Source organism: Leptosomus discolor, chromosome 2, assembly GCF_034619465.1.
Source record: "Leptosomus discolor isolate bLepDis1 chromosome 2, bLepDis1.hap2, whole genome shotgun sequence".
NCBI classification, from domain to species: domain Eukaryota; kingdom Metazoa; phylum Chordata; class Aves; order Leptosomiformes; family Leptosomidae; genus Leptosomus; species Leptosomus discolor.
The window spans coordinates 119,656,993-119,679,382 of NC_141392.1; the positions used below are offsets into that span (position 1 = coordinate 119,656,993).

The 22,390-nt window shown below is 37.9% G+C and overlaps 1 protein-coding gene across 1 annotated transcript in view; it reads right to left on the reverse strand.

Moving 5' to 3' along the window:
* ITSN2 (intersectin 2) overlaps window positions 1-22,390 on the reverse strand; it is a 53,857-nt gene that overhangs the window by 23,775 nt on the left and 7,692 nt on the right. The window contains exons 7-27 of the mRNA XM_086460483.1: window positions 21,963-22,105; window positions 20,572-20,635; window positions 18,579-18,716; window positions 18,387-18,472; window positions 17,141-17,403; window positions 16,283-16,432; window positions 15,897-16,037; window positions 14,985-15,072; window positions 14,240-14,379; window positions 13,244-13,324; window positions 11,648-11,784; window positions 9,229-9,671; window positions 7,965-8,086; window positions 6,035-6,210; window positions 5,599-5,743; window positions 4,913-5,118; window positions 3,984-4,048; window positions 2,894-3,060; window positions 2,532-2,577; window positions 2,201-2,322; window positions 422-518 (exon numbers count right to left, since the gene is read on the reverse strand). Of these exons, the coding sequence (XP_086316609.1) occupies window positions 422-518; window positions 2,201-2,322; window positions 2,532-2,577; window positions 2,894-3,060; window positions 3,984-4,048; window positions 4,913-5,118; window positions 5,599-5,743; window positions 6,035-6,210; window positions 7,965-8,086; window positions 9,229-9,671; window positions 11,648-11,784; window positions 13,244-13,324; window positions 14,240-14,379; window positions 14,985-15,072; window positions 15,897-16,037; window positions 16,283-16,432; window positions 17,141-17,403; window positions 18,387-18,472; window positions 18,579-18,716; window positions 20,572-20,635; window positions 21,963-22,105 (3,020 nt within the window). The remainder of the gene's footprint in view (window positions 1-421; window positions 519-2,200; window positions 2,323-2,531; window positions 2,578-2,893; window positions 3,061-3,983; window positions 4,049-4,912; window positions 5,119-5,598; window positions 5,744-6,034; window positions 6,211-7,964; window positions 8,087-9,228; window positions 9,672-11,647; window positions 11,785-13,243; window positions 13,325-14,239; window positions 14,380-14,984; window positions 15,073-15,896; window positions 16,038-16,282; window positions 16,433-17,140; window positions 17,404-18,386; window positions 18,473-18,578; window positions 18,717-20,571; window positions 20,636-21,962; window positions 22,106-22,390) is intronic.

The window sequence follows — 22,390 nt, forward strand, 5'->3', positions numbered from 1 at the left end:
TTCCAAATGAGAAGAGTGTGGCTCTTCAGTGCAGTCAGCAAAATTAAAAATCTCTTGCCATAGAAGATGGACTGCTGATCCGCACAGATTTCTGTATGCAGATGTCTTTTGAGACTTTCTGTTGTAAGGTATGCAGAAGACAGCATACACTAGGGAGGGACCCTACAAAGAACTGGTTTTGATTAAGAAGTTGTGAGATTTTGCCTTTCTTGGACAGAGCTAAGAGCTGAATGGACAAGTCTGTCAAAAGACCCAGATTCTAACTAGGACTTTACCTTCCACAGTGACGCCACAATCAGATATGGCCATTAAACATATTACGCTAGTCATGTAATTCAGACTAGTATCTGAACAATTGAAGCAGTTACATAAAATACTCTAAATGAAATATAAAGTCTTTTTTTTTTTTTTTGTCCTTCACCTGAGGGAGCAGCAGATGCGGTTCTTTCACTGCTTGGACCCAGTAGTTTCACATGGCTGGCAGGGAACCATCCTTTCTGTCTCTTTTTCCCTCTTGCCTGTAAATGTTTAAAATGGTTATTACACAATTAAGAAACCAAATAGTCTATAGACTGGAAAAAATGCAATAAATACGTCACACAGTTTTGCTAACAAAAGACAAAAAGTCAGGCCTCCAAACACCAACTAAGTATTAAACAGATCTCAAAAGGAAAAAATCTGGCTAAAGGATAAACCAACCCATTTCAAATAAAGCTGCACCCTAATATGTTCTGGCAAATGTATTAATCCAAAATTTTCAAGTGCAGCTAATTATTTCAGTGCAGAATTTAACTGCAGGGCTGAAAATCTGCTCTACAAACATTCCACTTATGCATCATATAAGGAGTCTCTAATGAGATACCTAGAACAGAGGTAGCAATTACTATAGGTCAGAATTTTCAAAAGCAGCTTAAGTAGTTGATACCACTTCCTACCTAGTACAGCATGAGAGAATTTGAAAAGAATTTCCTCATTCTTTAGTCCCACAGGTAAAGATGACCTCTGCACACACTGAAGAAACAAACATACTTCAGAGTGCACAAGAGAGTCACGATGTAAAAGTGAGCATGGATTTTAGAAAGCAGTAACTGCAGTGAGCTCTGTTACAACAAAAAAAGAAATTCAAACGAGCAAGAATTGACAGTTATGTATCTTTGTTTCCTTTCCTCCACCTTTTTTTTTTTTTTTTTTGATTCTGTGAAGCTTCTTCCTGAACCAGCACTGGGCCTACTTTTCTTAAAACACAAACTATTCATTGTTTTTTGTATTTTTTTTTTCCCCACATACTCTGAAAAAATTTTCCACTGCTGTTAATTCACAGAAACTCATTGCAGCAATTTCTCAACTTGCTCACTGTGATCTGTCCTCCTGTATCTCTAAAGCAGGCTGGTTTTAAAAACAGATGCTGAATAGTTAGACTATCCCCGTTCTAACTGTTGGAGAGGGAAGACAGGCGTTAACAAGAGTATTCACTCAAAACAAGAGAGTGTGCGGCTGCAGAATACCTTGGGAAAGACCAATTAAGTGATACGAAGAGGAGAGAACTTTATATTGTGCTGTTTAATTCCAATATTGGAAACAGCATTCAGTACTGGAAGTAACATGTTTAAATTCAGGCTAATGCTGCAGATTCAGCTGAAGAAAAGCATAGCAAAGAGACATTATAAGTTCATGATTTAAATCTCTGCACGGGTTGCAAAGATGAAGAACTATGATGGACAAGATCATAAGTCCATCAAAAGTCAAAACATCAACTATGATTTAAGACGACTATCATGTAACAGTACCCTCAACCCTCGGGACTAGAAATTCATCACTAGGAGGGGAAAGGAGAAAAGTGGGAACAGCAACCTTCACAACAAATGAGCTTCCAACTCCAAGAATTCCCATTCTTTCATTAGAATAATTTTACAATTTAATGTTTCACCAATTAAATCCTAACCAATCTATTAACTGTCAATATCCCTCTCGTGCACCCATTCATTGACAGTTTTACTATTTTCTGTGACCAAAAAAAACCCCCAAAATCCCCAGCAACCCAAGGTTTAACTCCCCCCCCCCCCCAACATGGTTTATACAAGACGACAATAACTTTCTAGCCACCTTTTAGAACACTATATTTAGTTGTTTTCTCAAATTAAACCCTAGATCCCCTCCTTGCTATTCATGAGGTCACAATTATTTCTCCTTCAATAACTACCTGTAACTCTCCTTGCCACCATCCACTAGCATTTTTCTTCAGAATAAGTATTAGCTGTCCCGGAGCAAGACTAAGCTGTTCAGTTCCTGATGCAGCATAGGCAGTAGTAACCTGAGCAATTTCTGAAAAGATAATATATTAATTGCAATTAATTATAAATATATATAATATAATTATTTTTTCATTACAGTAAGAGCTAGATCCACAGAAATATCCTGGCACATATCTTGCAGCTAAGCACATTAACCACCGTTAAAACACTGCTATGAACCTAAACGCTCACAGTCACTTAAAAACAGTCCTAAATGTTAAAAAGTTAGCACACACTTACCAGGTTTCTTATTTATTGTTCCAGTTTTGCCAGCATTACTAGAAGCCTACAAAGACACAAAAATCATCTTTTAATGTGCAATAAAACCAGCAGAGTTTACACCAACTTTAAGCATGTGGACAGAAAAGCACGTGGAGATTTTAACTTTGAGCCTGTATTGAACAAAATACCATCCTGTACAGAGACAGTGTGACACTGTGGCCATAGCACTGATCTAGCACCCAAGCTACCTAGGCTTTTCTCTTCTGTCAAGCACACTAACCTCTGCTTAGAATCACTATCTAAGAGCTAGGCTTCAATACCAGTAATACAATAAAATTGAGAAAACGCATCATGCGTTACTTCTCAGAATACTAACTCACTTCTTGATCCTTTGGTCTGACGTAATTGGATGGGAAGATTCCAGTTCTGCTATCAATGCTCCCAGTCCACCATTCCCCTTCCTTCTGGGTCACGAGGATTTCCTCACCTTCCGTGAAAGTCAAGTCACCAGGCTCAGAGCTTGAATACGAATAGAGCGCAACATACTCTGTGCAAACAGCACATATAAAGGAGACAACAGTTTCAGACAGGAGGATAAAAGGACGTCAGATGCAAGTAAAGGTATCTTTGACATCAATGTTCATCAGTGTGTTCATAACACGGATCATGCCTTCACAAGTCTGTGAATCAACCTACCTACTTGCTTGGTTGTAACCCCATCTCACCTCATGCTTACAACTCTGAATTACAGGTACACAACTTTGTACAGAGAGGTGAATTTCGCACAGTGAGAGTTACTACCCTATGATCATCCTGCAGATGAGCAGGGGCCTGTAGAGCACAGCTTGAAAAGCCATCTCTTGCATTAAGTGTTCCACCTTACCTCTGTGTTTCACAGAAAGCACGTACATTCCACAACTAAACGTGATTAAAACCATCCTTATCTGACTGACACAGCAAAAATGAAAAACACAAGTGGAATTAAAATGTAATTGGGGAAGCATGGCGATACACTAGATTAAAAGGCTTAGAAAGCGCTTCCCACAAACTTTTCTCCAAATATTTGTCGTCTTTACTCCCTACTGATTAAAAGAGAATGATCCACACTCAAAGGGACTAAAAATCCCTCCTCATGTCTCTACAGTATAGTATAACACAGTAGGGAACAGGAGGAAGAGAACTTGGCTTACGGGTATGAGATACTTACATTTTCAGAAATAAACTAAGGCTTGAGCAAAAGTCTTAAAAACAAAACCAAAACCCAGGCCTACGCTTAACCCGAATTAGTCATAAGCTTCACTTAAGTTCCTGTTTTAGAAATCTTGTAACAGTAGCTCAACATTCGCACTGTATCTTTTGCTCACAAATTAAAAGGCGTGCTCAGAAACTCTTCACATATTTAAGCTTACTCATGTGCCATGAAGCAGAAAGAGACTCTACCATTAAGTAGCATATTTCATGCTGCCTTACCCTCTCCTGCTGCGTAAGACTGTGTGCTAGGCTTTTTGTTTACAGCTGCGTAAACAGCTTCTGGCCTGCAGAAAGAAAAAAAAAAAAAGTTTGAGTAACTAAAAGGCTGATCAAGAACAAATCTCTCTATTAGGATGAGACTAAACTCACTTTGGTTATCCTGAAGTTGGTATTGCCTCTGAATTAATTGCAAAGACTTCCCTGACTGCCATGCAGTGACAGATATTACTGATACTTAAAATATGAATGGCATCCAAGAGCACACCATTACCAAAAAAAAAAAAAGAAAAAAAGTAATGCAATGAAAGACGAGAAGACGAGAAGATATATTCGCAAATTATGCTATCCAGAAGTAGTACAAATTAAAGATTTTGTCTGAATTCTCTTATTCTGAAGAATTTCGAAGAACTTTTATCACAACGCATGAAAAGAACAATTCACACAGTGTTGCAGCCATCCCAGCAGTAACCAGACTTTGAATTATTACCTGAGTAGCTACCTTGCAGCATTAGAACAGACATAATGATCTTTCCAAGTACAGAAAAAATACACTATTGCTGCAAGATGTGCCTCACGAGCTTACAATTATTTGTAGGTCACACAGAAATTGGCACCTTCAGAGGCAGAATGCAATTACGCTGTAAGACAGCTGACTCTGTAACGAACAAAACCAAAGTCTGGCACTTGATGAATAATCAAACACCACTGATTTTTCACAGCACTCAGCCTTGGAAGACTGTCTGTTTACACAGCAGTGATCCCAACACTACTCTGCTTGCCAGAATGAAATAATAAAAGCCTAAAATGGCACGGTGTAAATTGTAAGTTATATTTATATTCTGCACTTTAAAGTGCTACAAGAATTTTGCACTCTAAACCACCTCTTTTTGTAAACTGTTAAATAAAACAAAAACAAAAGTCATACTTACTCCTCTTTCTTGATTTCGCTCCCAGGCAAGAGCTTAACGTACGATTTTGGAAACCAACCCCTTCCTCCATGTACCTCTCCGAACCACCAGTTTTCCTGCTGCTCCAGGACAGTAATGATATCATTTTTTGAAAAATTCAAGTGGTTATCTTTTTTTGCAGTCCAAGAGCAAAGTGCTTGTGCTTTTAAGTTCTCAACAGGCTGCCCCTGTTAAGACAGAAGTGGAGATGTTGGTCAACCACACTACCCCAAACTGTTGAAAGGGTTGAAAACAAACAAACAAAGACTGATGTATCTTTTATTGAAGTTTAAGCAACTTCATTCCCAAGTGATGGCTGATTTAATTTTTTTCTTACGGTGATGTATACAAGCTGTTGACTGAAGAACAATCTCTCAACTCTGTCCCTTATTTGTTAGAAATATCTTGTGTGCCTAACTACAGGTTAAAATTATTTTAGAATTATGAAACAAACTGCATGAGTCTTCTTGCTCAGTGGTCCCTGGAAACATATGGAATCACGTCAATGCATACTAGCAGAGCATTCAGACTAGCTTCTTTATCCTCTAGCCTGTTCAGCGCACCCAGTGTTAGAATTCTAAGTTGTGTTTTGTTTTAGTTTTTCTTTAAATTGGTTTCATTAACATGAATCTAAAATACAGCAAGTTCTCCACTCTCACACAGTATACCTGTCCATGAATGGGTGAAACAGATCCAGGGGACACAGTGCGAGTAAAAGCTGATTTCTGTTGCCATGCTGCGTTAACATTCAGGCTAGAAAAAGGTATGTTTTGGTAATCAGAATCTTCTGCAGATTTACTTGGTGAAAGTGGTCTGCAAACAGAACACAGGCATATTTAAACACATTACAATTTTTATTTAAGAAGTACTTCAAGCAGAATAACTTCTTTTTTTTTTTAACATATATAAAATGGGTATTCTATACAATGTGAAGCAGACTATCAAATACTTAAAAGTTCCAAGCTAAGACTTTCAGGTAGGTTCTTCACTAAGTTTTTTGCATTTATATTTTAAAAACAAACACCGAATGAAGCTATACAGCACATTACCTGTTAGCTAAATTTAGAAAAAGCAATTTTAAACACAAACATAACAAAAACTCACTCTGAGGCAGCTGAGGTAGTAGATAAAGATACTGTAGGAGGAAGTAAGGCCTTCTTAGGGGATAAAGATCTTTCTCCTTCTGGTATTTTTTCTACGTAATTGCACGGAAACCAACCAAAATGTCCTTGAAAACTCCCATAAAGCCAACCAGGCTCTCCCACAGTTTTTTCATCAACCTACGGACAGGAGGATAAATACAAAGAAACACAATTAGGAGCGTGAAACAAATAGGCCATCTAGCGCGTCAGCACCTGCTGGCACTCCGAACTGAACAGCGTGAGCAGCACTCATACCAAAAATCAGCATTTTCTTTCTCTTCCCTTTCAAAATTCAGCTGATTTTACCCTGTTCAAGAAACAGGGTGATGATGCAACTTCACTGTTTTCAGGCAGAGGTAGAGACAGGCCTCAAAGGCATTTTATTCCTTCAAACAGGCCCCAGATATGCACACTGGGGATCACGTACCACTGTGGCTTGCCAAAAATTACAGTGCATTGTGTTATATTTTGCTGAATGTGCAGCCAAGAGGCAGTGGCTGGTGAGCCTAGCACTGCACAAAAACAACTGCTGCAGTTCTGCTTACAGATACAATTAACTGTGTCATCCGACTGCATCCAAAACATGTCCGAAAATTCTGTTATTTACTATACAATTCGCTACAGAGCATCCTTAAACATTCATAGCAATATTGAAGCCTCATTAAGCTGCAAATTAGCAAATTTGTCAAAATTAGTTAAAAATTAGCAGCTCATCAAATACTATCAGCCAGTTAGCTTAGTTGAGGTTCGGGGTATAAGAGGAGGCAGCAGCGGAGGCGGACATCAGCTTATTTCTAAAATAACTTACCGTAGTTAAATGACACAGTTAATTATATCTGAGAAGGAAGCCAAAACAAAACCTACTTCTCTTGTTCCCTCTTCCACGCTTCATCGGTATGAAAATGCAAATAAATTACTTAACACTGTTAAACTGAAAGCTAATATTTGAGTATTTTAAAATTTTGTACCACATTGCTTTCTAAATTCTCCCTTATCACCTACCTACATCATTTATAGTCTGAATGAGGAGGAGTCATACACACTTATGTATCAGATTCATACACACTAAGTGTATTACCACAGCTATAAATCAATTTTCACAAGTCCACCTGAACGCACGTGCTTTCAAAAGCACGTGTATGCCGACAAGTGATATAATTACATGAAATAACACAGATTTCAACTGAGAAGACAGAAGCCACTTCCAATCTTATGGTCCTGCTGTAATATTATAGATAGCATATTCAGCTGGATCCAGAAAAGTGCTACAAAGAATGGACACAGAATAAACTACTACAGATATCTGCCTGAGGGAGTATTTATAAAGGACCAGCCAACAAGAGGCAGAAGTCTATGGTAACAGTACATTAGAAAACGGTCCTAAGATTCAGAAGAACCTTTCCCTTCTACTTGTTAGATAACTAGAGTTTGTTTAATTTGAAATGAAACAGCATTAATAATTTTTTCATTTTATGTAGCCATTCATGTCTCTATTTTCTACACTCGTACTTCAAGTAAATGCTTAAAGGCCAACCTGTACATGTACAATGAACTGCAGCAACTACATCATTCCTGATCAACTAATTTCAGAAAGTTTATGTTTATAGTTCACTACTGTAACTCTAAACAGATTCTCAACACCTCTAGGATGCATAAGATCCAAAGGAAGATTTTAGCTGAACTAATCCTAATTTCACCCATTTAAAAAAAAAAACAAACCACACACACCACTAAAAACCAACACCATCAAAAACCCTAATCAAATTTAAATTTTGAGTAAGTCTAAAAAATATATCAAAATAATGCTTTTGACACTTGAGACCTTGATGTATCTCAGGGCTGGGGAAGCTGGGTTGGGTTTTTGGAAGTTAAAGGTCAATGGCAAATCTTACCTGAATTACATCCCCAGTATTAAAGCTCATCTCATCGTGATTCCTTGCTTCAAATGGATATAAAGCTCTGTAGTTTACCAAGGCAACTGAATTCCTAGACTCTGAGACACCAACTGCACTGCCTGAAAGGACAAGAAAACTAGTTACCACTTTGATAGAGCTGAAAGACATGCACTTGGTCGGAGCCCCATCATTCTAAGCAACAGGTATGAATATAAGACTAGAACAGTTCTTGCCCCAGACACGATGCTAGTATCAGAGATCAGGTACAGCAGGCCAACGGGATGCGTCCAGCGCAAGAGTTTAACATGCTGATCACAGTAAACATGACACAGGCAATAAAACGCATTGTCTTCTGAAGTGGAAAAAAAAAATAAATCACATCTTTATGTTCTCATCTTTCCTTGTCAAACTGCTCTGGCTAAGACTTTAACAGTCTCATTTAACACAATTAAAATTTTCCAAGTTGAAAAGATGCCACTGTTGCAACAACAATAAGTATTCAGCAGCACGTGTGAAGATTTTACTTAGAAGTGTAAAATAGCAAAATACATGATTTCTATTTTCTTTGCATCTCTCTTCTCCAAGTCTGTGGCTGGTGCTGTTAACAGGGAATGTTTTACAAGGCACAGCTGAGGTGTGCAAACATCTTTCAGCACTGTTCCGATTTGGTTCTTGTTAAACTCAGTGATAAAAGTGGCTAATAAAAACTGACAAGAATTACTGAAGGATGGAACTAATCAAAACTGCCTTTAGCAAAAAGATTGTTAAATCAGTATTTATCAAAGTCCTACAATCAGAGTTAGGTTGACTTCGGTTCTTTGTTTTTTAATAAGAGGCATTGGGTAATGCAGAAATAAACTAGATTTCAATGTTAATAAATCACCTCAATGACTGTTACCCACCCGTCCACTCCTCATTGAGCAAAACTCCTCCATATTACAGTCTGCTTTAATGACAGAAAGTGTGGGCCTTAAGAAAAACCTAAAATATTACTGTTTCCAGCATCTGTGATTCGTTGGCCATTATCAGTGGGAGATTAATTCAGTCACAGATGCTGAAAACTGATAAAAGTAACCCGACAGGATGACTTATAACTAACTAAAGACATGAAACATTGCTGGTTTTTTTTTTTTTTTTAATAATAATATTTTAGACAATAAGCCTGCCACAGTGTCACATTAACAGTAATAAATTTAAAGAATGAAATAATGCTCAGGAAAACAAGAACCATTAAAGTAAAAACCTAACAGACTGAGATTACCTTCATTTTTCCAGGGTGGCTTAAGACTTTTACCCTCTGTTGGTTTCGACAGATCTGCAAACTTCTCACTTATGTTTAATTTAGAAGTGCGTTTCTCCACCTCTTGAGAGTTGGTCGCTTCTTTTATCTTCTTTATTTCTTCCTTCTGCTTACGCCTCTCCTCAGCTTCTTTTGCTATTTGTTCTTGCTTTCTTTTATCTTCTTCCAGTTGCCTCTGCCTTTGTTGTTCTGTTTCCCTCAAGACCGTGGCTTGCCTATTTTTCTCCTCCTCTGCATGAAGCTGTTTATTTTCCCTTTCTCTCATCAGAGCGACTGCTTCTTCAGCTTTCAACTTTTCCTGAACTTTCTCCTGCATTCGTTCTTCCTCCAATCGCTTCTTTTTCTCTTCCTCTTCCCTTCGGATATTTTCCTGCCATCGGTTCTCCTTCTCTCGTTTTGCTTTTCTGAAAGAAAAGAATGAGAAAGGAGTGGGAGAACATTCAGACAAAAAACGAATGAGATTGTGTTCACAGAGCAACTGACTGCACTTTTAGGTAAAGTTGAGTCTATGATATCAGCTACTTTTCTTTCTGGGCAGTAAGATCTTCCACAGGAGACCACACTTTGTCTTAACATAAGTGCCAGTATAGATTAAAATTCGTGGTATAGAAACACTGCCACATGGTTACTTGTGCACAAGCAGTTCTGCTCACCTACATCCTGATGAGCAAAAAGTGATCTGTTAATTGAACAAAGGTGGTTTTAAGCTGTCCACCAGGGTACTATCCAAATGTCATGACTGCAAACTAAGATTTCCAACCAGATTAATAACAAAATTTCACTCTGGTACATAAGTAAAAGTAGCCTTTGCATACTGATCTTTGCTGCTTTAAATTTCTCCCTTCAGCAGTTGTCATCTACTCACACCCTTATCCCTGCCACTGCCACACTCTTCAGCAGACAGAATCCGGAAACCTGACGGTATTCTCTGAAATTATTCAGGTTTTATCCTGTGCCTCATCTCTCCAAAGACGTTATTAACCAATTCAACATGCTTAAAAATCATTGTATTTTAGCTGTTGAGACCTTTCTTCTGAAAAGAGTGGACCTAACCCTTTGGGCCACCTTCTGAAGAGGTTGTTGAGGAAGAACCATGCGTAGAGGAGGCTGCTTCATCAAATAACTGTGGGAGGTCCACTCATCTGATGGTCATTTTATTGTGTTTTCAAGCACACGACAGTATCTAGTAGGAGCTGTGCAGTAATATTCAGTATATAACAGATAGCTATGTTCAACAGAAAAGTTAACGGGATGTCATTACACACGTGGCATATGGTTCTCTTAAAGGGACTGTCACAATGTTATGAAACCCCATCACGCTGCTGTAGAAAAATGCTGTCATGAGTTAAAATCACGAATCACACATACTACAAGGTCACTAGCTCTGCTTCGTTAAAAACAGTCAAAGCAAACATCAATCATTTAAAAAGAAACACTCTCTCAAATTAAAAGGAAAAAACACAGCAATTCTCTGAATGAGAGAAGTCGTCAAAACTAGTACAGCAAAGCAACTCCAGAGCTAAGGACTGCCCACTGAGAGCGTCCATACATCCTCTCTCTGTCACCGTTCCAATCCAGGGCTGCTAAGCACAAAATAGGCAGCTGATAGCAGAAGATCTGCAGAGAGGAAAAAACAGGAGTAGCATCTTAAGACAGCCAGAATCAAACCCTAGAAACTATGGTTTCTTAATCAGTGAAATAAAAGAACACAAAACTAGTTGGGAACAAGACCATAAGAAACCAAGAGGTGAGAACAGTAAGAGTTTGAATGCTTGACACAAAGCTGGGCTGAGCAAAACCAGGACCGTGTATGTGAAGGGATGATCCTCTCAAACACATACCTGAATTTTCTCATTGTCCTCCCAAAAAAGGAACCAAATTTAAAACTCAAAGCCTGCTCACTCACCCAGCTTTCGTTAACATAGGATTTAAGCAGTCAATGCACTTCCTATCGCCTTCAGTATCAATCTCACAACTGTCTGGATACAGAAGACAAAAAACTAGCACCGATTCAGTCAGAAGTGCTTTTAAGGAAATAGGTCACATCTTTGAAAGGCCAGCAAAACAAGGCAGAAAATATAAGGAATTGTAAGTGCGTGAGGATTATCTATTAAAGGAGCTAAAAATCTTACTAGCAAAAGTGACTACTTCATTTATCTGAATTACAATGTTCTCTTTTAAAAAGAAAAAAAAAAACAGATTGGAAGGGGGAAATTCAAACCATCCTATATCAGTGGTACTCCATATAAAATGCTTGCTTTAAGGCAACTCACTAGGATATATTTTTACCGATTAGACCTCCTGCTTATTACAGTCTTAAAGTCACCACAGCATTCTTGTACTTTAAAAACTGCAATGCTGATACATTCAGACATGCTACCTTGCAGCCTCATCTTCCAGTCGTTTTTTCTGTGCAAGTTCAGCTTTTCTTTTTTCTAGTTCTCTTATTTTGTCCTGTTTGATCCTGTGGAGCTGCTCCAAGGCTAATTGCTGTGTGCTGTAACTTTCTCTCAGGTCCTAAGGAGGAAACACAATGAAGTACATCAAAAGGAACAAAGCCAATCTTTTGAGAAAAGCATCCAAGCATTTTAATGCTTTGTGAACCAAGTTTTAATACAAATGGACAAAGCAATATTAAGCTATTAATAATCCTTGGAGGTCACTGTAAGGAAAGCCAAATAAACAGAAGTATAAAAGTAGAAGGCAGGTTTGCAAAGCCTTTGTCGTAACTTAGGCTTTCAAAGAGCCCTTCCAGCCAAACACCTGCTCGAAATGGCAAATAGGACAGCGGAGGAGGGAAGATATAAAACTGAGTGTTCAAACACAACATTATCTAAGGACACAGAAGGCAATGAAGCATATTTTAACTACCTACAAGGAGGCAGACTTCAGCTCAAAGCCAACACAATACCATAAACCTTAGAACGCATCCCTTCAGTAAGGGTGCTCGCCTTTGCGATGCTTGCTGAATGATCGGTCCCATATTTAAATACTTTTCTTGGGAATCCTATTGATACACACTGAACAATGTGACAGGTATACCCTGACTTTTCAGATCTGATCTCATAAATGCAAATAAAGCATGATCTGTTCCCACTACAATATGCACCTCTACCACTAATCATGTTGCCCAAGAGATACTGCACAATTTATATGAAAAGGGCAAGATAACAAGATTTCTGTGTCAGTGAAAGTCTCTGCAGCAACAAACTAAACCAAGCAACTGACTACAAACCCACTCAGCTGAGAAAACTTCTTCTCATTTTACACAGAAATTAAGGATCACTGTGGAAACAAACGTGCATTATAAAAACTCTTGTATCTTTGATTTAAGGACAGAATAACCCTTATGCAAAATGGAAAAGTCAGTTAAGTAAAGTAATTCTGGGGTTTGTTTTTTTCCCCATAAATCATTCTCAAAGTCATATTTCTGACCCCAGCAGACAAAAGCAGCATTGAGGAAAAACAACAAGTATTTTTAGTGCCGGGTTAATCTGGAGGTTTAACAGCATTGCGTTTGTCATGTCATCTGTCATATTCTGGATATTGATGCTATTTCTAGACTTTTAAACTGGGACGAGAATTCATATACCTGACTCAGAGATTAAGATACATGGACACAGGTAGAGAGCAACAGATGGAAAAGTGGCAGAAAACACTGTTTCCCTCTAAGACAGTATTTTTTTGGTTGATGTTACCTTAACTAAAAAGAAAAATATCTGGGTAAAACAAGTTAGTGAACACAGCACAGTAAGAAAGAAAAGATTATCAGCACCTTGCAGTTTGGATTTCTAAGCAGGTAAGAAAATTTTAAGTCTTTAAAGAGGATGTAAAAGCTAGCAGAAAGAGAAAGAGCCTATTGATTTTCTCTTAGGAAAAATTATTTAATAGAAGTTGTACATCCAAACAGAAAGGATAAGCAGAGAAAAATTGCAAAATGATTAAAAACCAAAAGAGCCAAAGATTAGAAAATAACCTTAAGTAAGAGGAAGAGGTTGTTGAGACAGCTTAGCAGAGACAAAAGGCACTGAAGAACAGAATCATCCATATTCTCACACTGTAAGATAAGGTAGATAAAAAGCCAATTAATCTTTGCACTGTATTTTGAAAAACATATTTTAGGGAAGACTGAATTGTGGATGCAGCCACTGAACACAGCAAGCCATGCAATAAACAAGTAACTAAAAATGCACGTTATATGTAGCCATTTTTTAAAAAGAAAAGAAACTCCTTAAATGTTTACATTTTTTTGTGTGTGTGTGTTCTTTTTATTGAGGAGTGCAGAGCCCTCGTGCTGGCTGGGCATAAATCCATTACTTAAGAATAAAGTTCCCATCAGTGCCACTAGAAGTAAGCTGGTAAATAACGTTACATGGATGCATGCTACCCTGCCTGGGAGTTGCATGCATTTTTAGGCAAGTGAAGCGTTGCCTCTGGAACAAAAACACCTTCAGGGCCAGTGGTCAATACTTCTTAACTTCTACACAAATAAGTGCCTACGCTTACTTTTAGGACAATACTTTTAGGACAATACCTAAGCCTGCTACCAGATCTTGTACAATGTATTACAAAACTATGTACTTCTTTCAATAAAAGTTAAATGTTCAGTCCACAGTTCAAAAATAGTGACCTATATAACCTCAGTACTGCAGGAACAAAAGTTGCAAGGGCCTGAAAAACTTCAATTCTCAATCAAAATTAATTCTAGAAGGCAAAAGTTGAGAATGAGCAACAGTTGATTCATGCAAAGCAACGATTAGCAAGAGACTCATATTTTAGTACATTAGTTATAGTTTTAAGTGCATTTTTATTGCATTATTTATTCCAAGACTTTTTGTAATTCTTATCTGACAATGGAAGTTGGGGAAAACTTTTGGGAAGCCTGGTAGAAATGCCACCAATCTTTATGGCTGGATGGAGAAATAGATATCGCTTACCAGCGTAAGACTAAGAATTTAGATAACGCCTGTACCTTAAGCTGACTGTTAAATACATCCATTTCAGCAAGTTTAGAAGCAGTCTCTTTCTCAAGGGCATCTAGCTGTTCCTTAAGTCTTTGGCATAATTCTTCCTTCTCTAGAGACTTCTTGTGCACTGAACTGATTCCTGTACCTGCACAAGGAAAGACAGGTTTACAAGGATTTCTGTTTTCACTGGTTATTTTCTTATTTTCCTAATACACACAGATTCCCACCCTCTTTCCTCACAAAAATTACCTTTCTATTCGTATACAGCACGAAGAAGAAATAGCCCCAACTGAGACACACAGGCATTACATGTGATACATACAGAAGAATTTGCAAGTTGGTTTTGTTTGTTTTTTTTAAATATCAGACCAATTCATAGCAAACTTCTGTAGATAGGAACCTCTAGGGTGATTTGATGTAAAGACCAGTGTAAATTTTACATAAATGAACTCCCTTGAGTTTACACTACCAAAAAAAGACAAGGTGTAGTCATCTACGGGCCATATACTCTGTATAAATAAAGTTTCAAGGAAAATCTGTGCTTTCTGGCAAAAATATGTTTGTTTGCCCCTTATTTAGAATAGGAAGGAAATAAATGAAATGCAGATGAAATAATGCTAACACGACACTAACTGAGAAGTAACGGCGTGATTAACGCTTCTGTATCCTTCAGCCTTTTTTTTTTTTCTTTTCACAAGTGATGAAAAAGCAGCAATGCAAACAGAAAATAATTCATTTGCAGGCACTTACTCTGAGTGTTTTCAAGTGAAGAGTTTTTAATTTTTTCACTTAACAACTGCTTTTCAGGAACTAAGTAGGTTAGTTTATTCTGATATTCCTGTAGATATTGAATAGAACATAACAAATTTTTAATATTGTTTATAAATAAGTAAAAATGGGTGACTTTTCAAACATAACTTCAACTCTGGTAAATGAAACACGGATGCAAGTTATCATTACGGGGTAGAGGAAAAAAAAATCACTTTATACTTTCAATATAAATACTATTAAAATGGAACGCTTTTTGATTCAAAAACATTAACACAGCTGGAAAAAAAAGATTAACAGACGTTAAAAGTGCAAATATTATCATGAGACCATTTAAGTTGACTGCCTCAAGCCTAACATAAAACAGTAACTTTCCATGACACACAGGAACATGAAAAGAAGTTTCCCTGATGTGCAGGAGCATTACATAAAAATATAATAGAGGGTGATTTACGGTAGTCAAATGATTTGAAATAATTCATGTCTTGCTATTCAAAGAGAGAAAAAAAGAAAAAAAGAGCAGTAATGTCATTCAACCCAAAGACCAACTTGCTCTGCATACAGGAAAAGATTCCTTATAAAAATTTGAGTCTGGAGCCATAAAAGAATTCATAATTCAAGAGAAGTCACTATTACCAGTTCACAAAAGAACAGCTGAGGTTTTGACAACTGTCCTCATTTAACTATCAGCTTGTTGTAGTACATATAATAATTTCTTTAACACCACAAATGAAACTGAAAACCTCTGCAATGTTGATGGCCTTGCCTATTTCCTCTCTCAGCTATAATCAAACTGATTCACTATTCCTCCCTATGGGGATGTATGATCAACAGCATTACGGAAACACAGAATGGGAAGTAAAGGAAAACTACAAGCCTAACAAAGTTACATACCTGAAGCTGCTGTTGTAATTGCTTGACTTCCATGATTCCTTGGTCATATTTCCTATCTAAAGCCTCCAGTTCAGTTTTCTGAACTTGCTTTTTGTTTCGAATATCTTGCAATCTGCCTGAGATTTGCTGATGTTTGTCCGTCTAGAAAGAAATCAAAGACAAATTACACCACATACAGCAAAATTCTCTTCTCCACTAAAACTGTAGACCAGATTAGTTCATGATTAATTCTTTAAAAAAAAAAAAAAAACAAACAACAAAATATCTGCTTTAGATTCCTCATCCAAAACAGAGTCAAACTCCTAGTGGGCCATTAATGTACATTCTAAGATTTGCATGGTTTAAAATACTGTATTTCAAGATGTGTAGTGGAATTTCTGTCTTACCAGGGCTTCTAATTCAAGATTAAGGCTCTTCTTTTTAGAGGTCAACCTGACAATTTCTTCTTGTTCCCTGGCACGCTGATTAAGAAGTTCTTGGCGACGGATTCTCTCCCATTCCAACCGTCGCTGGCGCTCAAGTTCTTGCTTTGCTGCCTACAGAAAGTTACATTACCTTAAATTACAATGGACAGGCAGAACTCAGAGACCATAACTGAATATAATGTGCTCTATTTCTAAACAGCATGAGAGCAACACAACATACTGTCTTTTGTAAAGTGCTCTTATATACTTCAGCATCACAGAACGGAGGAAGTGATCCTATAAGATTCTTCATGCCATGCTCCTAAGTCTGGATGAAGAAAAGCTACACAATTCAGAGAGAAAGTCTGTTTAGCTTGCAATACTGCCCATAAATGAGCACACTGACAGATACTGCTCATAACCTCCTTTGAGTATTTCACAGTCTACATAGAATATGCAAGTCTTATGCATGCGCCGAGACACCAAGTAGAAGCAAATTTGTCTCAAGTTCAACTGTCAAAATATTATCAATTATGAATTCAGTACAATCTTGTTTGGTATAAAGATTTTTGCATAATTGCAAGAAATCTGTCCAACAAAATCTCATCTATCCTATAAAGTATCTGAAAATCTCCAGCCTATACCAACACTTGATTCATTTCTAACAGACACAATGTTTTCAGGCAGAAACAATGTTCTCTCTCCAAGACAACCTGCCAACGGCCACGTGAGGAGACAGAACCAAAGCCAGTATTCAAATCCTGAATGCTCTGCCAAGTGGATACTGTGTGCATGTACATAATCCTTAAAGCATTAAAAAAATTATTTCAAGAAAACAACCTCCCGCCTTTCTATTTCTTTCCTCCTTTCTTCTTCCCTTTGTCTTTCCAACTCCCGTTGTCTCTCCAGCTGCCTTTCCATTTCGAGTTGTTTTTTCCGTTCCTGTTCCTGACGTTCCCTCTCTCTTCGCTCTTGTTCTTCTCTTTCCTTCTGAGCCTTGCGTTCAGCCTCTCTCTGTTGCTGCTCCAACAGGACCTGACGGCGTTTTTCCAGCTCCATATTTCCTCTCTCATAGTTGGCTTTCCTTTTGTCCTCAAATGTCACTAAAATAAGGAAAGGTAGTTATTTCTGTCCTGTGCAAAACACTGCTCTCAAACAACTACCTCAGTTATGCTACTAAAGATATATACTTTCTTTTTGGCAAGCTCAGGTTGTTGGGTCATGGATGATATAAGCATCTTGCATTTGTTAAAGTATTATTTTTCTTTTCAAAAATACCTTTAAATTTTCCTTGGTCTATTCCAATTAGAGACAAAAAAAAAAAAAAAAAAAGTAGTTTAAAATCAACCATGAAAACCACTTGAATTTTAGAGGAAACATTAAAAACCAGCTTTTTATAAGCTAGGAGAAGACAATCTTCTGTTAAAAACGTGCAAGAAACATTAACACACAGAGAAAGGGCTTGGTTCTTAAGTGTGTCCTCTGTAAGAGCTCCTGGAGTTAAAAATAACAGAAAACAAAACAGGATCAAGCTCCATTACTGCAGTACAGAATAAAAAGAGATACAAGGACTGGTTTAGGGTCCCAGAAACCACCCTGCCAAAAAGAGAGGTAAGTATCTTGCGGTGTGCATGTAAGAGACCTTTGCTGATAGCATCAGGGAGTCAACAGCAGAATCTACGTTATGTGCAAACTGCATCGAGTTTTCAGAGAATTCAACCACATCGGAACCCCTTGCTTTCAAAACGTCCAGAACAAAGTAATGCCAGGAACTTTCAACTGAAAAAAAATCTGCAGTAGCACAGCATTATTTGGCCATGAAGGGTTTCTTTTCCAAAATACATTATTAATCAGCATACTTTTCCTTTCCTACAGCTAAAAATAGCCCCTATCTCTGCCTTCTCAATGCTATCAGATGTAATAGGCTGACTGCATCCACTTAACAACCTTCCTATCATCCAAGATAAAAGGGATCTAGCTCCTGAAATGAAGCTCCCCAGGGATTTGATTGTGTCTTCCACTTTCTAAAGCTTTCAGTGCCCTCTGAAGACAGCCCTATACATTAAGAATGGGACCTCTATTTTACCTGGCTGTTTTTTCTGTGGCTCCTCCTCTTGCACAGGCTGGTAAGATGGCAGAGTTCCATTTATATTTTCAGTATATTTTCCACTCCTGGAGGGAAAAAAATCCCACCATTGTTAGAGAAATAACAGTTATTTTCTTTGTATAAAACACTTCCACTGAAAGTATATTATGTTTCACTGCCCCAGTGATATACCTGAAAGAAGGTGGTACCAGTTCAAGAGGCAGAGTGAGTGGCAGAGGTTGTCCGGCTTTGGCCATATCAGTTAGGTGCATGGCTAACACAAACTCATCAGCTTTCAGCTGTCCATCTCCATCAATATCAGCTAGAGACCTGCACAGTTTTAACAGCAATAATAATTAGAACCAAACATCACAATCACTCACCAATGATAGCTGCAAGAGTTTACTGTAAAAATAATTTTTAAAATAGGGAATTCCTATGAAATGTTCTGGTAAAAACAATTACAATTAATAACATTAACAGCTGATGAAGGGAGATATTATATTGTTTAATAATGTACTTCTGTTCAGATGTTTTTGTAAAATATAGCAAAAAGGATAGGAAAGGCTAAGAGACATCTCTTGATTTATTGCATCACCAAGAGAAGAGCTGGGAAGAGAACCCAGGACTGTTCTTAACCAGCTCAAAATGCTAGAAACCTCTTTTTCAATTTTTTTTAAAAGCAAAAGAAAATATTATACAAATTACATCAAATTCTACAATGGGAACCTTTGCACAGAATTTTTTTCCCCTTGTGCCTTCTGGACAGGGAAGAACTGAGCTACCCCAGAGTGCCTTGCAATGGGTAGGAAAAGGATCATCTACCGCCCTAAGGAGAAGGAAAACCACACAATCATACCATTAGCCTACAAAATGCTTCCCACACAACTGGAGTGTGAGAGGGGGTTGGGGGGAGGAACCAGGGAAATGTTTCTAGAGATGCAGGCAAAAAAGCAGGAACCTTTCTCAAAGGTATCTCTATCCATGTAGATACAATTGCAGGAATGTGTCCTTAAACTGCACTTAAGAGAAATGCTTAATAAAATAACTGCTCACTAAAAAAAAAAAAAAAAAAAAAAAAGGGGGAGCAGTTAAAAAAAACCCTACTAAAACCAAAAAGGAAACAACAAAACAAACAAAAAGCCATCACCCCCACACACACCACAGCAAAAAACAAAAGCAGGAGATGATGAAACAAGATGATTATTATGTTCACAGAGCAGCACTATTCACATGGAACAGTACCATGATTACAGTAATTACCATGAATATGGTACTTCAGTAGAAACATTGGTAATTCCTTACTCGGGGCAAAACTGAAACTTAGGCTGTTAATCCTCTACATGGATATACAGACCTCCTCTCGCATTGGCTACTGGTACCTTCAGGCTAGGCACCCGGGAGAAAAACAGTCGCTATATACCTGCTTTATTTCCCCATACTCCAGAGTGGAGCAATAAAACCTGACATTCCATTTTTACTTTCACAGCATGCAACCACACAAGCTGAACAAATAGAAGGAATATTTCAGCTTGCGGCTGCTAGAGACAAACAAATGACTGCCCTGGGATAAAGGGGAAGAAGAAAGAGAACTCAGAGAGAGATGTAAAGCACCAAGTTACCGTGAATTCTGTCAAGCCAGTAAATTTCATGTATAACATCCAAGTTATGTCTGAAGGAGTCATCCAAATTACCGTATCTAGCAGAGCAGATTATTCAAGCCTTCAGACAACTGTAACCATTTCCATGACCACAGTAAAGGCAAGTCTTAACAACTGTGTAATGTGCAGATATCTTTATGGGAACTGCAGTAAAACTCTAAAAAGCTGAAGGGTTACTTAATTTTTAATCTTTCTCCATATTTTAAAACTAACCAGCTTAATTTCAGAATCCTACTTTTAAAATGAACAAAGCCTCATCTCAGTGAAACTAGTGCATCACTGAACCAGAACTTGAAATTAGTATCTGTACTTTTATATGGAGTTTAACAAACACACAGAGTGAAAAGAATTATGTCAAGGTGTCTTGAAAACGTAACTAATGAACAAACTAGTTTAAGAAGAGCTTAGTTTTGGTTTATGATTTTAGATCTATGGTGTCCCTTCATCATTTCTTATTAAATAAAGTACATTTTCTCTCTTAACACCATAAACACATTGAATTCATAATCAGTAACTAAACTTACCAAATAGTTGCCAACTGAGTCTGTGAAAGGTTTGATTGCAGAAGGGCATTCCTTGCTTGAAATCCTTAGGGAAAGATTTTAATAAAAATAAACACTTTGAACAAAGATTCACATGTAGCAAAAAATGAGTCATGAACTAGGGCACGTTTATTTTTAATATTAATCTAATCCATTTTCATCAGTGGCTGACAGGTGCCTTTACTTCCAGGCTTAACAACAGGCATTACAACCTGAACACAATCAAGATGTAAGGGTTCTTGTGTACTTTTGTTTTCACTCAGAGCACCTAACAGAAAAGCTGAAATGAAAAATGGGTATTTATGGTAATCCCCACAGCTGTTACAAAAGCCAAGCTGACTGTCTACCTAAAGCTTGAGCTAGCATGCTGGAAAGCTGTCAGCTTTCCCTTGATAGCACAGAACCATACACCTTGCTAGGCAGGTCGATGAAACCTTCAGCCCAGAATCAACTGAGCAAGATAAAAAGCACTGAGTCCCGTTCATGAAAAAGAGAATTGTCCACCTTTTTTGTAGGCTAGGAAACTGAGGCAGAGGCTTGGTTAAGTGCTTATTCAAAATGGGAAATCTAATCAGCTACAGGCACACATACTGACTTCACATCTACTAACGGCCTGGCCAGTGCTCTACTCGCTGCATTACAGTGAGTAACCCAGTTTTACAAGAACTGGCATAAATCTCCACTCTTGTATTAACGTGTGTGAAGTCTTTTGAAATCACCATAATGCCGTGGCACAGCACAAACGTCACTGAATGTCAACAAGGAATGACTCCCTTAAATCACTTTTGAAAAATTCCAAATCAATGGCTGCAGCACTGCAGGGTTTTTTCTGAACTGCTTGCTTTGAGAAGATAAAAGCCCAAATATCTAAGCAACTACTAATACATACACATAGGAGCACATGGCACAAAAATGATCGTGAGATGTCCCCCACTTTACAAAATCGTAAGAAATGAGTCTCAGTCCACAGAGTGATGCTTTAAAAATGACTGCTGACTTTATGGAGCCAACTTCCCCAGCCTTATGGTTCTCAGGCTCTTCTAGTTAGATCCCGCCACTGCCACTCCTCTTCCCCTCGACTGCTGCTGTAGCTTCCCCAGTACTCCAGCGCTGGAGCTCCCCTGCCTCCTCAGGCCCCTCCAGGTCTAACATAGTGCCCAAACCACGAAACTGATGGCTATTTCCATTCCTTGGCTGACTGTAAACAGTAGCTGAAACCCACTCTCTCCTGCATAGGTCTGAATGTCAACAATTCAGCTTTTATTTCATGTGGAAGTCAAATCCCAAGCTGGGATTCCATCCCTCAGCCCACAATGTTCCAGAGGCAGAAAACGCTGCTGGTTTTCCCCCTCCATATCAAACGCCATACTCACCTGATAAATACCCACTCATACTTTTATCAAGACTGTTAAATTTCTGTCTATATTTTAATCTGGAGGCCTGAGGAACTGCCCAGTCTGAGGATGCAATCTTTGGTGAATTCCCAGCTAGCGAAGCACTAGAAGAAGAATTCGAACTGTAACACAATTTAAAAAAAAAAAAAAAGAAAGAAAGAAGGAATTCTAAGTTACTTGGCTTAATAAACAGGCATTGGAACAGAAGATATACAACCTCTTCTGGTAACACGAAACAACTTCCACAAAGTTTTACCTCTGCTAATTTGCTATAAATATTTTCATCACTAATATGGAATTTTACTGTGAAAGTAGGGACACATATCTAAAAGGAAACTCTTGAATTCAAGATCCTTTTCCTTTGCTATCACAGGCATTTATGCCACATAATTCATCAGTCCACCACT